The 15,000-nt window shown below is 36.1% G+C and overlaps 1 protein-coding gene across 1 annotated transcript in view; it reads right to left on the bottom strand.

Moving 5' to 3' along the window:
- Positions 1-12,743: 12,743 nt before the first annotated feature.
- LOC135202739 (pro-resilin-like) overlaps positions 12,744-15,000 on the bottom strand; it is a 2,980-nt gene continuing 723 nt past the window's right edge. The window contains exon 3 of the mRNA XM_064232211.1: positions 12,744-13,185. Coding sequence (XP_064088281.1) covers positions 12,925-13,185 — 261 coding nt within the window. The 3' untranslated portion in view covers positions 12,744-12,924. The remainder of the gene's footprint in view (positions 13,186-15,000) is intronic.

Consider the following 15,000-nt stretch of genomic DNA (forward strand, 5'->3'; position numbering starts at 1 on the left):
TCTAGGAATCTGAAAAAATGTTACACAATCTACAAGACATTTCAAAGAGGGGAAAACATGCATTTTGAAAGTAGCAATATATAATAATATATATGTGTGTGTATGTATATATATATATATATATATATATATATATATACACACACACATTTATATATATATATATAATATATATAGATATATATATATATATATTATATATATCTGTTTGTGTATGTTCTATAAAACGGTATTGAATTCCCCGTGAAAAGCTATCGTTCGTTTAACAAAAAAATCATCATCCACTACGTATATAACAGTCCAGTGTCTAGTGCAATAGATGCATGGACATACTTAGTATTAATAGCAGATTTAAGCATTCAGTTACGCAAATGAAACATAGCTAATTGACGAATGTTTAATAATATCACAAGATTAAGTGAAAATGAAATAGTTTTATTCATACCATTCATTCCTGGTCATTAAGGCCCTTTCTTTCTAATACATCTTTCGCATGAGGTATCCAACCCTTTCCTTTATCCCCCCACCTTCAACTCCTGAATTGTACACCCCATTCGTTTCACATTACCAAACTCCCCCAAGGTACTTACGTTTTGACGGACTTATTTGTATCTCCTCCTTTCTTACCACATCAGTTCTGGCACCTCATAGTATGCCAAGAAAATAGTTCGTTTCTATAGCTTCCGCTTTCGTCCTTCTTTATCATTCAGCATTTACTCTGAACTTCCATAAAGGGGAGTTTGGTCAACAATGTGAACATATACTAATACACACATAGACTGCACATATATACACATTCATACAATATATTAATTTATCACATACACAATTGCTCTGTGTAATGGTACAATTACTAGAATGACCTCATTAAAACTGGATGGTAATCAACAGTTATTATAATAAATAAGTCCGATGGTTACCACATCCATATTTAAGAGGTCCGTCCAGTAACATAGAATATATAAATATATATATATATATATATATATATATATATAATAGTATATGTTTATATGTTATAATATATATATATATATACATATATATATGTGTGTGTGTGTGTGTGTGTGTGTGTGTATGTATCAGTGATATGTAATTGTATACATATAAGCTACATATATAAATATATATATGTATGTACGTATATATATATAGATGACATTGTTTATAATTACACACACACACACACACACACACACACATATATATATATATATAATATATATATATATATATATCATATATATGTGTGTGTGTGTGTGTGTGATTTATTATATATTACATATATCATATATGTAGTATGTGTGTGTGTATTATGTCTGTCTGTTTCTGTAGTTACTGACGCGAGAAAAACGCACAGCAGCCGCCGAAAACGATTAAGTTGAAACCACCACGCCCATGAAAATGTTTATACCAATATCCAGAATGCATTCGTTTTCAAAGAGAAACCGCCTAATTACGCCATTCATTATGAAGCTCCGCGTACCAGTAATCAGAATTCATCAAATAAAAGGGAATGGATAACGCCAGTGGAACGCCCACATTTAATCGCCCACGTTTACGCCAATAACTCCCACGCCCGCTGCATTGTATAGATAGCATATTCCATTAACCGGGAGGGAATCCATTTATCATTGCAGATAAGAATTGGAGTTAAAATCAATTTGTGAGTGACAGAAACAATTGATATAAATCATTACCCTCAGCGGATTATAAAAAGTACCAGCAATAACAATAGTAATAATAATAATCATAATAATAATAATAATAATGGACTGGTTAAGCAACATTGGGGCTGGTCAGTCGTTGGATGGGTGACTGCTCTCCTCTGCGTTGATTCCTTGGGAAAGGATCTTTACCATAATTTCCTCAGTCTACTCAGCTGTAAATGAGTACCTATCCCTGATGGGGTAGGGTCCAGCTATGGGTTAAATAGCAAAACTCAGCAATGATGGAAAGAAATGAAGGAATAAACGACAACGACGTAAATGGAACCTCTGGCAACAGAGGAGCTTCGTCCGGCAACCAGGTATTCAACCCAATTGTAGGGGAAGACGGTCAGGTACTTGGAGTTCGTCATCCAGCAACTGACCACCACAACGACAGTAATCAACAGCCTGAGATTGGAGCTACAGAAGCAAAAAGGAAGAAATGGACAAGAAAATAAGGAAATATGGAGATGCTACATCAGAAGCAACCCGACGGAGAGATGATATAGAAGAAGGTTGGTAACATCTGGAATGAGAGGAATAACACCCCCCAAACAGAGCAGAGGCTGGCAGACCAAGTAAGGAACATAAAGAAAAAGAACTGGCTCTCCCCAACAGAAAGAGAAGAACTGGAAAGGGAAATGTCACACGACAACGAATTACACGAATACGAACTGAGAGCAAGATGCCACAAGAGACGACAGGGATGATGAGGTATCAAACAACGACACACGAAGAAACACCGACGAAGTAACATAGAGGACGGAATGGGTAGAAAAGATTAGACAATGGATGGAGCCAGATACAGAGAGAACAAAGATCCCCTCCATGAAAGCCTACAACACCAAGAAATTAAGGGAGAAAACAAGTATGGTCAATGAAATAATGGGCATAATACACACCACCAGTATCACAGAAACAAATAACTTGGCATATGCAGGAGCAAGATTAGTAGCAGAACTGATGGGGATAAGAACGAACCCCAACACCACCAGCACAACCAACCCAAACAGAAACCAAAACCAGCAAACCATTCTTTTATTCCAAAAGGCGCCTTGGAAAAGCAAATCTCATGATGAGATCTAACTTGAGTAAACTGAAAGAGATGGCAGAAAAAGGCTAAGAAGCAAGAAAACAAGGGAGGAACTCAACGAGAAATACAAAGTACAAGAGAGGGGACTAAACAACACAATAGAAGATGTAAAACAGAGGCTAAGGGTACATGAACAGGAATAAGGGATACCAACAGAACAAACTATTCGGAACCAACCAGAAAAGACTATACAGCCAACTAAGAGGGGAAGACAACCACCCAGAAATTCCTGAAGCCAAACCAAGTAAGAGACTCTGGGAAAACATATGGAGCAATCCGGTATCACACAACAAACATGCAACATGGCTCCAGGAAGTCAAGGAAGAAGAAACAGGGAGATTAAAACAAAGATTCACAGAGATCACGAAAGACACAGTCAGACACCAACTAAAGAAAATGCCAAACATGGATACTGGCTCAAAAACTTCAAGGCCCTACACCCACGAAAACAGTACAACTCCAGCATTGTATCTCAAATCACCAAGCACCCAAATGGATGACCACAGGAAGAACATCCTTAGTACAAAAAGACAAGAGTAAGGGAAATATAGCCAGTAACTACAGGCCTATCACCTGCCTATCAATAATGTGGAAGTTACTAACAGGTATCATCAGTGAAAGGCTAACAGGTATCATCAGTGAAAGGCTATACAATTACCTAGAGGAGACAAACACCATCCCCCACCAACAGAAAGGCTGCAGAAGGAAGTGTAGGGGCACAAAAGACCAGCTCCTGATAGACAAAATGGTAATGAACAACAGTAGGAGAAGGAAAACCAACCTAAGCATGGCATGGATAGACTATAAGAAAGCCTTCGACATGATACCACACACATGGCTAATAGAATGCCTGAAAATATATGGGGCAGAGGAAAACACCATCAGCTTCTTCAAAAATACAATGCGCAACTGGAATACAATGCTTACAAGCTCTGGAATAAGACTAGCAGAAGTTAATATCAGGAGAGGGATCTTCCAGGGCGACTCACTGTCCCCACTACTCTTCGTAGTAGCCATAGTTCCCATGACAAAAGTACTACAGAAGATGGATGCCGGTTACCAACTCAGGAAAAGAGGCAACAGAATCAACCATCTGATGTTCATGGACGAAATCAAGCTGTATGGTAAGAGCATCAAGGAAATAGATAGCCTAATCCAGACTGTAAGGATTGTATCTGGGGACATCAGGATGGAGTTTGGAATAGAAAAATGCGCCTTAGTCAACATACAAAAAGGCAAAGTAACGAGAACTGAAGGGATAAAGCTACCAGATGGGAGCAACATCAAACACATAGATGAGACAGGATACAAATACCTGGGAATAATGGAAGGAGGGGATATAAAACACCAAGAGATGAAGGACACGATCAGGAAAGAATATATGCAGAGACTCAAGGCGATACTCAAGTCAAAACTCAATACCGGAAATATGATAAAAGCCATAAACACATGGGCAGTGCCAGTAATCAGATACAGCGCAGGAATAGTCGAATGGACGAAGGCAGAACTCCGCAGCATAGATCAGAAAACCAGGAAACATATGACAATACTCAAAGCACTACACCCAAGAGCAAATATGGACAGACTATGCATAACACGAAAGGAAGGAGGGAGAGGACTACTAAGTATAGAGGACTGCGTCAACATCGAAAACAGGGCACTGGGGCAATATATGAAAACCAGTGAAGACGAGTGGCTAAAAAGATTGAGCATGGGAAGAAGGACTAATAAAAGTAGACGAAGACCCACAAATATACAGAGACAGGAGAATGACAGACAGAACAGAGGACTGGCACAACAAACCAATGCACGGACAATACATGAGACAGACTAAAGAACTAGCCAGCGATGACACATGGCAATGGCTACAGAGGGGAGAGCTAAAGAAGGAAACTGAAGGAATGATAGCAGCAGCACAAGATCAGGCCCTAAGAACCAGATATATTCAAAGAACGATAGACGGAAATAACATCTCTCCCATATGTAGGAAGTGCAATACGAAAAATGAAACCATAAATCACATAGCAAGCGAATGCCCGGCACTTGCACAGAACCAGTACAAAAAGAGGCATGATTCAGTGGCAAAAGCCCTCCACTGGAGCCTGTGCAAGAAACATCAGCTACCTTGCAGTAATAAGTGGTACGAGCACCAACCTGAGGGAGTTGATAGAAAACGTCACGCAAAGATCCTCTGGACTATGGTATCAGAACGGATAGGGTGATACGTGCAAATAGACCAGACGTGACGTTGATTGACAAAGTCAAGAAGAAAGTATCACTCATTGATGTCGCAATACCATGGGACACCAGAGTTGAAGAGAAAGAGAGGGAAAAAATGGATAAGTATCAAGATCTGAAAATAGAAATAAGAAGAATAAGGGATATGCCAGTGGAAATCGTAACCATCATCATAGGAGCACTAGGCACGATCCCAAGATCCCTGAAAAGGAATCTAGAAAAACTAGAGGCCGAAGTAGCTCCAGGACTCATGCAGAAGAGTGTGATCCTAGAAACGGCGCACATAGTAAGAAAAGTGATGGACTCCTAAGGAGGCAGGATGCAACCCGGAACCCCACACTATAAATACCACCCAGTCGAATTGGAGGACTGTGATAGAGCAAAAAAAAAAAAAATAAAATAAATAAATAAAATAATAATAATAATAATAATAATGAATAATAATAATTATTATTATTAATTATTATTATTATTATTATTATTATTATTATTATTATTATTATTATTTGATATGAAAATACAATTGGTAATCGATAATGTTTTCGTAATTGACCGTATACAAATAATTAAAACTGTAGCAATAATAATAATAATAATAATAATAATAATAATAATAAATAATAATAATAATAATAATAATAATACATCATGAAATATGAAATCGCTTTCTCTATCAGAAGACTACGTTACACCATGCAGGCCATGTCATCTCATATTTACTCTGCGAGATCCCCTATGTAGTGACTAGCTTCGACCTGATTAATTTTTGTTTTTTGTTTTTATTTTATATCCCGGCCAGCTTTGGTCACATTTATCTCAAAGAAGCCTTCTAGCAAAGTTAACCTTTTCTATTTTAAGTTTTCCATGATTAGCATATGTACACACTTTTGATAACGATGGTAATAACTGAGAAGGCGTGTCATCTTATATATATGTATGTATATATATATATATATATATATATATATATATATCTAATAAAAGGAGCCCATAAAAACACCAAAATATAGAGAAAAAAGTACTATATTTCAGAGACTGCTGTCTCCCTCTTAGGTATATGAATGAGAAAAGTTTACAGAAAAGGTGGTTATTTATACCAAGAGGTCCATCCACAAACAAGCCAATTTAAGTCACCCCCGCTGATAATCTTCCTTTAATCTTCTTAAGGGTTGGTTGAATGAAGAGGTTGTCGATCGTGTCCGAAATCCATGCTCCTTTTGAGATGTTCATTACCTGCCTCTCTTTTATTAAGGCCGATTCCATCATTTGACTCTTGTACCGGCAGTTGCTGCTATAAATTACACGTGACAAATTCCAGTTTATTCTATGGTTATGTTCATTTATATGGTTGAAAATAGCAGAGTTCTGTTGTCCATACCTAACTGACCGTTTGTGTTGTATAATCTCTGGGGAAGGGATGTTTACCTGTAAATCCGATGTAAGATTGGTCACAGTCCTGGCATGGGATTTCGTATACCCCAGAGTCCTTTGGAGATGCCTTTTGTTGGACGTTAATCAGGGATTTGGCTAAGGTGTTTGGGTAAGTAAATACAAAGGGTTCGATTTTCCGAAGGGATTGGTTATTCTCTTAATCGTGTCCAGGTGGGGAATTATTATTTTATTGTTGGGTGTATCTCTGGTCTTGTCTTTAGGGGGTCGGTAGAAAATTACGTTTGCTTTGTGAATTGCTTTCTCAATTATATGGTCAGGATATTTTAAAGACGAAAGTTGCTTGCGAATTAGTTCAAATTCTTTTTCCAGGAATTCTGGGGAACAAATTCGTAAGGCTCTTAAGAACAAGTTACTAGCTACACCATCTTGATAGTACTGTCGTGATAGCTAAAGTAGTGAATGTATGAAAGTGAGAACGTTGGTTTTCTGTATATGGTGAATTTTGTATTCTGTCGTATCTCTGATTATTAAAACATCAAGAAAAGGAATTTTGTTGTCTGTTTCCCATTCAACTTTAAATTTGATGCTGGGCACTAATGTGTTTAATTTCGCGAGGAATTCATTAAAATTGCCCCACCTATTATCCCAAATGTTAGGATATCATCCACGTATCTCATCCACAGCATGTTTTTGGGTTTTATTGCATTTATACTGTAGTTTCAAAGTATTCCATGTACAGATTGGCTAGAACAGGACTTAAAGGACTACCATACTACACCCGAATTTTTGCTTGTAGAATGATTCCCCGAATGAAAATAACGTTATTAGATGCACATAATTCAACTAGCTTTATTATTTTGTCAAGCGCCAAAGGGAAATGATCTGAATAGGGGGATAATTTTACCCTTAAAAACTGAAGAACGTCCTGTACTGGTACTTTAGTGAACAAGGAATCTACGTCAAGGCTTAAAAGTTTTATGTTGTGAAGTGGTATATGTGCTTCTCTGAATTTGTGACAAAAATCTTCCGAATGTTTAATGTGACTGGGAGAAAAGGTGCCTAAAAAAGGGGAAAGGAGGCCAGCTAACCATTTAGAATTTTGTAATTGAAAGCTCCGGCACATGAAACGATGGGTCTGAATGGAAGATTGTCCTTTGTGAGTTTGGAAGGCCATAAAAATAGGGAAGGTAATTTAGGATTAATTACTTTAAATTTCTCTAATAGTTCAATACTCTTTTTGTCTTTGCCAATTAATCTTACTTTCCGAAAAAATTCTGTGGGAACGTTTTGGAGGGGATTTTTCGTCAGTTTTTCGTATGTGTTTGTGTCGCTAAGGAGCTGGTTGATTTTGTCAAGGTAGAAGTCTTTGTCCATTATTACGATTTCTACCTTGACAAATCAACCAGCTCCTTAGCGACACAACACATACGAAAAACTGACGAAAAATCCCCTCCAAAACGTTCCCACAGAATTTTTTCGGAAAGTAAGATTAATTGGCAAAGACAAAAAGAGTATTGACTATTAGAGAAATTTAAAGTAATTAATCCTAAATTACCCTATTTTTATGGCCTTCCCAAAACTAACAAAGACAATCTTCCATTCAGACCCTCTGTTTTCATGTGGCACCGGAGCTTTCAATTACAAAATTTCTAAATGGTTAGCTGGCCTCCTTTCCCCTTTTTTAGGCACCTTTTCTCCCAGTCACATTAAACATTCGGAAGATTTTTGTCACAAATTCAGAGAAGCACATATACCACTTCACAACATAAAACTTTTAAGCCTTGACGTAGATTCCCTGTTCACTAAAGTACCAGTACAGGACGTTCTTCAGTTTTTAAGGGTAAAATTATCCCCCTATTCAGATCATTTCCCTTTGGCGCTTGACAAAATAATAAACTAGTTGAATTATGTGCAATCCTAATCAACGTAATTTTCATTCGGGGAATCATTCTACAAGCAAAAATTCGGGTGTAGTATGGTAGTCCTTTAAGTCCTGTTCTAGCCATCTGTACATGGAATACTTTGTTTGAAACTACAGTAATAAATGCAATAAAACCCAAAAACATGCTGTGGATGAGATACGTGGATGATATCCTAACATTTTGGGATAATAGGTGGGGCAATTTTAATGAATTCCTCGCGAAATTAAACACATTAGTGCCCAGCATCAAATTTAAAGTTGAATGGGAAACAGACAACAAAATTCCTTTTCTTGATGTTTTAATAATCAGAGATACGACAGAATACAAATTCACCATATACAGAAAACCAACGTTCTCACTTTCATACATTCATACTTTAGCTATCACGACAGTACTATCAAGATAGGTGTAAGCTAGTAACTTGTTCTTAAGAGCCTTACGAATTTGTTCCCCACAGAATTCCTGGAAAAAGAATTTGAACTAATTCGCAAGCAACTTTCGTCTTAAAATATCCTGACCATATAATTGAGAAAGCAATTCACAAAGCAAACGTAATTTTCTACCGACCCCCTAAAGACAAGACCAGAGATACACCCAACAATAAAATAATTCCCCACCTGGACACGATTAAGAGAATAACCAATCCCTTCGGAAAATCGAACCCTTTTGTATTTACTTACCCAAACACCTTAGCCAAATCCCTGATTAACGTCCAACAAAAGGCATCTCCAAAGGACTCTGGGGATACGAAACCTCCCCATGCCAGGACTGTGACCAATCTTACATCGGATTTACAGGTAAATCCCTTCCCCAGAGATTAATACACACAAACGGTCAGTTAGGTATGGACAACAGAACTCTGCTATTTTCAACCATATAAATGAACATAACCATAGAATAAACTGGAATTTGTCACGTGTAATTTATAGCAGCAACTGCCGGTACAAGAGTCAAATGATGGAATCGGCCTTAATAAAAGAGAGGCAGGTAATGAACATCTCAAAAGGAGCATGGATTTCGGACACGATCGACAACCTCTTCATTCAACCAACCCTTAAGAAGATTAAAGGAAGATTATCAGCGGGGGTGACTTAAATTGGCTTGTTTGTGGATGGACCTCTTGGTATAAATACCACCTTTTCTGTAAACTTTTCTCATTCATCTACCTGAAGATGGGAGACAGCAGTCTCTGAAATATAGTACTTTTTTCTCTATATTTTTGGTGTTTTTATGGGCTCCTTTTATTAGATGGAATTCTGTTGTTACAGAACATGTTACCAGTCATCTATATATATATATATATATTATAATACATATATACTATAACTATAAAGACATATATGTATGTATATATGTATATGATATACGTACATATATCTCTTTATAGTATATACTATGAACTATATTGTATAATATATATATTATATATATATATATATATTATATATTATATACATACATATATATATTTATTATATATATAATATATATATATATATATATATTTATATATACAATATACATATTATATATGTATATATATATATATATGTATATTATAAACGTTTATTTGTATATGTATAAACATATATGCATTCATATATATACTATATATATGCATATATATCAATATATATGTATATATACTCATAAATTTGGTAATTTATTAACCTACAACTTATAGGTAAGTAGGCAATAGGTATAATAATTCCACAGACGACACCTAATCTAAATCAATGAATGGAGGAGAAATTGAACAAAATATCAAACAACAGAATCCCATTGACACATGGAAAGAATTCAGTGAACGATCTAAAATCATAATTAATTTTTTATCATCAATAAAAATGGTTTTTCACATTGAAGATTCTATTCTTAAAAAACGAAAAACAGACCAGGGCCTCAGGAACTGGCCGTGGGCGTATCTACAACGCGGACGTCCGCCTCTTAGTGCGAGCCCTGAGATATCCGGGATCCTTGGCTTTGAAAGTAACCTAATGGGAGGAGTCCTTCGAAGGACCTTAATCCTAGATATCCTTTGATTACATACATATATTGTAAGAGTGGTATATATATATATATATATATATATATATATATATATATATATATATATATATATATATATATATATATGTCTGTGTGTGTGTCTGTGTTCGTATATATATATATATATATATATTATATATATATATATATATGTGTGTGTATATATATATATATATATATATATATATATATATATATATATATATATATCATCATCATCATCATAAAGCCGGTACTCTGCAAGTTTCTTAAGGGTGAAGTTGCTAGCCCTTGGCCTTATATTCAAATTGGTATAAAACCAACACAGTCTGCTTAATGCATTGCTTGGGATCGAATTTTATTCTTCTTGTTGATTAGGCTAGATCCATAGCTACTGGGTTAAGAGGATAGTATACAAGGTTATATATATATATGTATATATAATATATATATATATATATATATATATATATATATATATATATATATTAATTAATGACTTAAAGTTTAGGTATCTAATAAATATGTCATTAGGTTGAATTTAATTATTCTTTGAATATTCATTCATTACACGTTAGTCAGTTCCTTGAATACACGTTTGTATCAACTTCAAGAAATTAATCTCCAAGCGACTGAACTCTATTTTGTTGTAGCCTTCGAAACCTGAAGAATTCTATACTGCGTAATTATGTAATTTATGTCATCTATGCAAGAAGGCTCTGTTATGTCTCATGATTTTGCTAAACTTTAATTCTTCTTCATCTTATATTGTTATTTCTTCCTCTTCATAATTTTATTATTATTATTATTATTATTATTATAACTTCCTTCTCATACTTCTTCTGATTTTTGTTGTCTTCCTCTGCATCAGTCTTTCTTTCTTCTTCCGTCTTTGTTGATTGTCCATTGTTTCATCATAAGGCAATCATAATCTGCATTGTTTATAGTTACTGATTGCTTCACTTTTGTTCCTCCAGAGCGTTATTCTCTTCTCTGTTTGTTCTGTGGTATCTTCGTAATGATGTGCTTCTGTTTTCCTGTTTATTTACCCTCTCAACATTCCGTAATTATCATCAGTTGTTATTTGTCATCCTTTCGTTTGTAATTCCTTTGTCTTATTTTCTGGTGATTTATTTTTATTTTTTTTACTATAGTGTGATGTGATTCCTTAGGGATTTTTGGAATGGAATATAATATATAGTTAAAAGGGCAAGTGCTGGGGCCTGTGAGATCATTCAGCACTGAAAGAGAAATTGATGGTAGAAAGGTTTGAAAGGTGTAACAGGAGAAAAGCCTCTCAATTTACACTAGAAAACAATTGCAAGGTGGAATGAAGGAAATATAAAGGGAGGTACAATAAAAGGATTAAAAAGGGATACAGTTAAGGGTCGAATCCTATGTCGTTTTTATTTTTCATAATCGACTTTTAAGTTTATTTTATTCCTTTTCAGATGATTTGTTTTCTATAATTTCTCTGGTGCAATTGAGTTTTCTGTACAGCGTGTAATTCCATATGAAACTCTTAGCCGCGGCCAATGAAACTTTCAGCCAAGGCCCAGCGGTGTCCTGACCTATAGTGTTGCCAGACACATGATCAAGGCTATGTTTAGCCTTAGATAAAATAAAAACTTCTGAGGCTAGAGGGCTGCAATTTGGTAGGTTTGATGATAGGAGGGTGGATGATCAACATACCAATTTGCAGCCCTCTAGCCTCAGTAGTTTTTAAGATCTGAGGGCGGACAGAAAAAGTACAGAGGGACAGACAAAACCATCTTAATAGTTTTGTTTTACAGAAAACTAAAAATGATGTCTAACAAAATACTTTCCTACCTTTGTAATTTATTCAATCTGTCAAGACTTATAAAAAAATTTTTTATATAGATTTACGTCAGCAGTCGCCTAGGTAATTACTTATAGAATTAAATTTTTTTTTTTTTAAATATGGCTCATTTGCTCATTCATCCGATTAGTGAAGATTTTCATCATTCCTTCATTTGCATTTCAGCAAATAATGATATCCTTTCCTGGTGCAATATATAATAAAAAGGGATTGTAGAAATCCTATTATATTATGGTGAGTCAACTAAATCCTATCTGATTAATCCACCAGCCTTTTTGATAGGAAATACCTTTTGTTATATATATATATATATATATATATATATATATATATATATAGTATATATATATCATATATATATATTATATGTGATGATATATATATATATTATATATATATATATATATATATATATATATATTGTGTGTGTGTGTGTGTGTGTGTGTATATATATGAATGCATGCATGTTTGTATGTATGTGTGCTTCAATCTTTATAATTCAGGATAATTTCAAATTTTTATAATTTTATATCTTATTTAATAAAATAGCCTTAATAGCATTAAATTCATAAATATAAATTTAGGATAATAATAATTATAGAAATTACAGTTATCTACACGAGCAACGCAACCAACGGGGTGCGTTCACAACTGATGCAAAGCAAGCAGAAAACAGTCTGCCCAATGGAATGCCCTTTTAAACTACAGGTAGGCAGGTGCGGGCGCGTAGGCAGGGGCGTGTTTGGGCACGTAATCGTCGTAATGGGCTTCTCCCTCGTAGGTGACGGTGGCGTGGTATCCCGTCTCGTCGGCGTAGTAACTGACGGTCTGGATGCGTCCGTCGGGCAGATGGACGAAATATTTGCCCTCCGTTTTGTAGCCGTCCCGGACTTCGTCTTGGCCGAAGTGGGCTCCTGAGTAGTCGTCTTGGATTAGGTAGTTGTAGTTGTAAGCCGCTGGGATCTGACAGCGAGAAAAATAGGTTGATGAATGTTAATTATAATAATACTAAGAATAACAAATACGATGATAGCACTAATTTTCCAGTGACTGCGGTATAAAAATGAATCAGAATCGTAGATCATACAAGTAAGGAAGTCTTTCATAGAAGACAATATTCCATAGACTTTCAGCCAAAGGCCAAGCGCGCTGGAACCTATGAGGTCATTCGGCGCTGGAACGGAAATTGACAGTAGAAAGGTTCGAAAGGTGTAACAGGAGGAAAACGTCGCAGTTCCACTATAAATCTATTGCAAAGAGTGAGAAGAAAGCAAGGTGGATGAAAGAGAATATGAAATGAGGTACAGTAAAAGGAATGTAAGAGATTGCATGTAGGGATGAAAGGGACGCTGCAAAGAAACTTGAGCTATGCCTGCAGTGCACCTTATGAGGTGCACTGACGTCACTACCCTCCTACGGGGGGCAAGAACCAGGAAAAATAATGATCAAGTGAATAAATCAATAAATTAGTTTAAAAATCATTTTTGCCATTATCATGAAAAATAATATTGTCATTGTTATCGTTATTAATGAATATAAAGCACATTCTCTCTGAACAAGATAATAATCATTAACTTATCATGCAAACGTGAACAGAGTAACGGTAAGACTAGAAAATGAAAAGGGATAAAAAAGCGAATGGAGAAAAATACACGCGCAAATAACGGACAATCCTTAGATAAGAAGAAAAAGAATTAAGAGTGAAACAGGTCAAATATTTCAAGCACTGAGGGAAAATGTACAGAAGAAATATATTTCATAAAGTTTCTCGGCAACGGACGAAATATCTGAGTATGGCTGTTGCTGGTTCTGTTCTTAAAAAGCTGGCAAGGAAATCTCAGTCTGCTTTCGTGTTTCCTGACGCAAACCATTCCCAATTTCAGGAGTTTTTTATTTTTATTTTTATTATATTTTTTTTATCAGTTCTTACGAGATAACCTTTTCTCTGACTCCGACTAGGTGAGCTTAAGGAGTTGCCAGCCCCGTCGGCCCTTGTAAAAGCACTAAGAATAGATGTTGCTACTTTGGCTCGTTGTCTGCGTGTCACCTACTCAGAGGTACTATAGTAGATTCACATCACCCGTGCATCTGATGCCTCGGCCAGTCAGTTGCGACGCTCTTGATTGGCTGTTGATACGCCAATCACAGGGCTGGACACTCTCAGTCTCTCGAGAGAGTTCACATAGGTTGGATGTATGTTCCACTTCTCCTGAGGGATGCTTTTGAAAAACGTAGCCCTCAGGAGAGGTGGAACATACAGCCTGCCTATGTGAACTTTCGAGAGAGACAGACTGAGAATTTCCAGCCCTGTGATTGGCTTATCAACAGCCAATCAGGAGGGTCGTAAGGGACTGGCATAGACATCACATGCTCGGGTGATGTGAATCTACTATAGTACTAAACATGGCGTAGGCTCAATGGGACGCCGTGTTTAGTACTAGCTCCACGGGGATCAAAGCATTATATACACCAATTTCTATATTGTGTGTTCGACAAATTATTATACTTATAAATGATATCTTCGGTCCCCAAGGGGCTAGTACTGAATACGGCGTCCCATTAACCTACCACCAAGTTTAGTACTAGAGCAGATTCACATCAACCATGCACCTAATGTCTAGGTCAGTTCCTTACACGCTCCTGATTGGCTGTTGATAAGCCAATCACAGGGCTGGAAGCTCTCAGTCTCTGTCGAGAGTTCACATAAGCAGGATGTATGTTCCACTTCTCCTGAGGGATACGTCTTTCAAAAGTTTCCCTCAGGAGAGGTGGAACATA

Source organism: Macrobrachium nipponense, chromosome 33, assembly GCF_015104395.2.
Source record: "Macrobrachium nipponense isolate FS-2020 chromosome 33, ASM1510439v2, whole genome shotgun sequence".
Taxonomy (NCBI): domain Eukaryota; kingdom Metazoa; phylum Arthropoda; class Malacostraca; order Decapoda; family Palaemonidae; genus Macrobrachium; species Macrobrachium nipponense.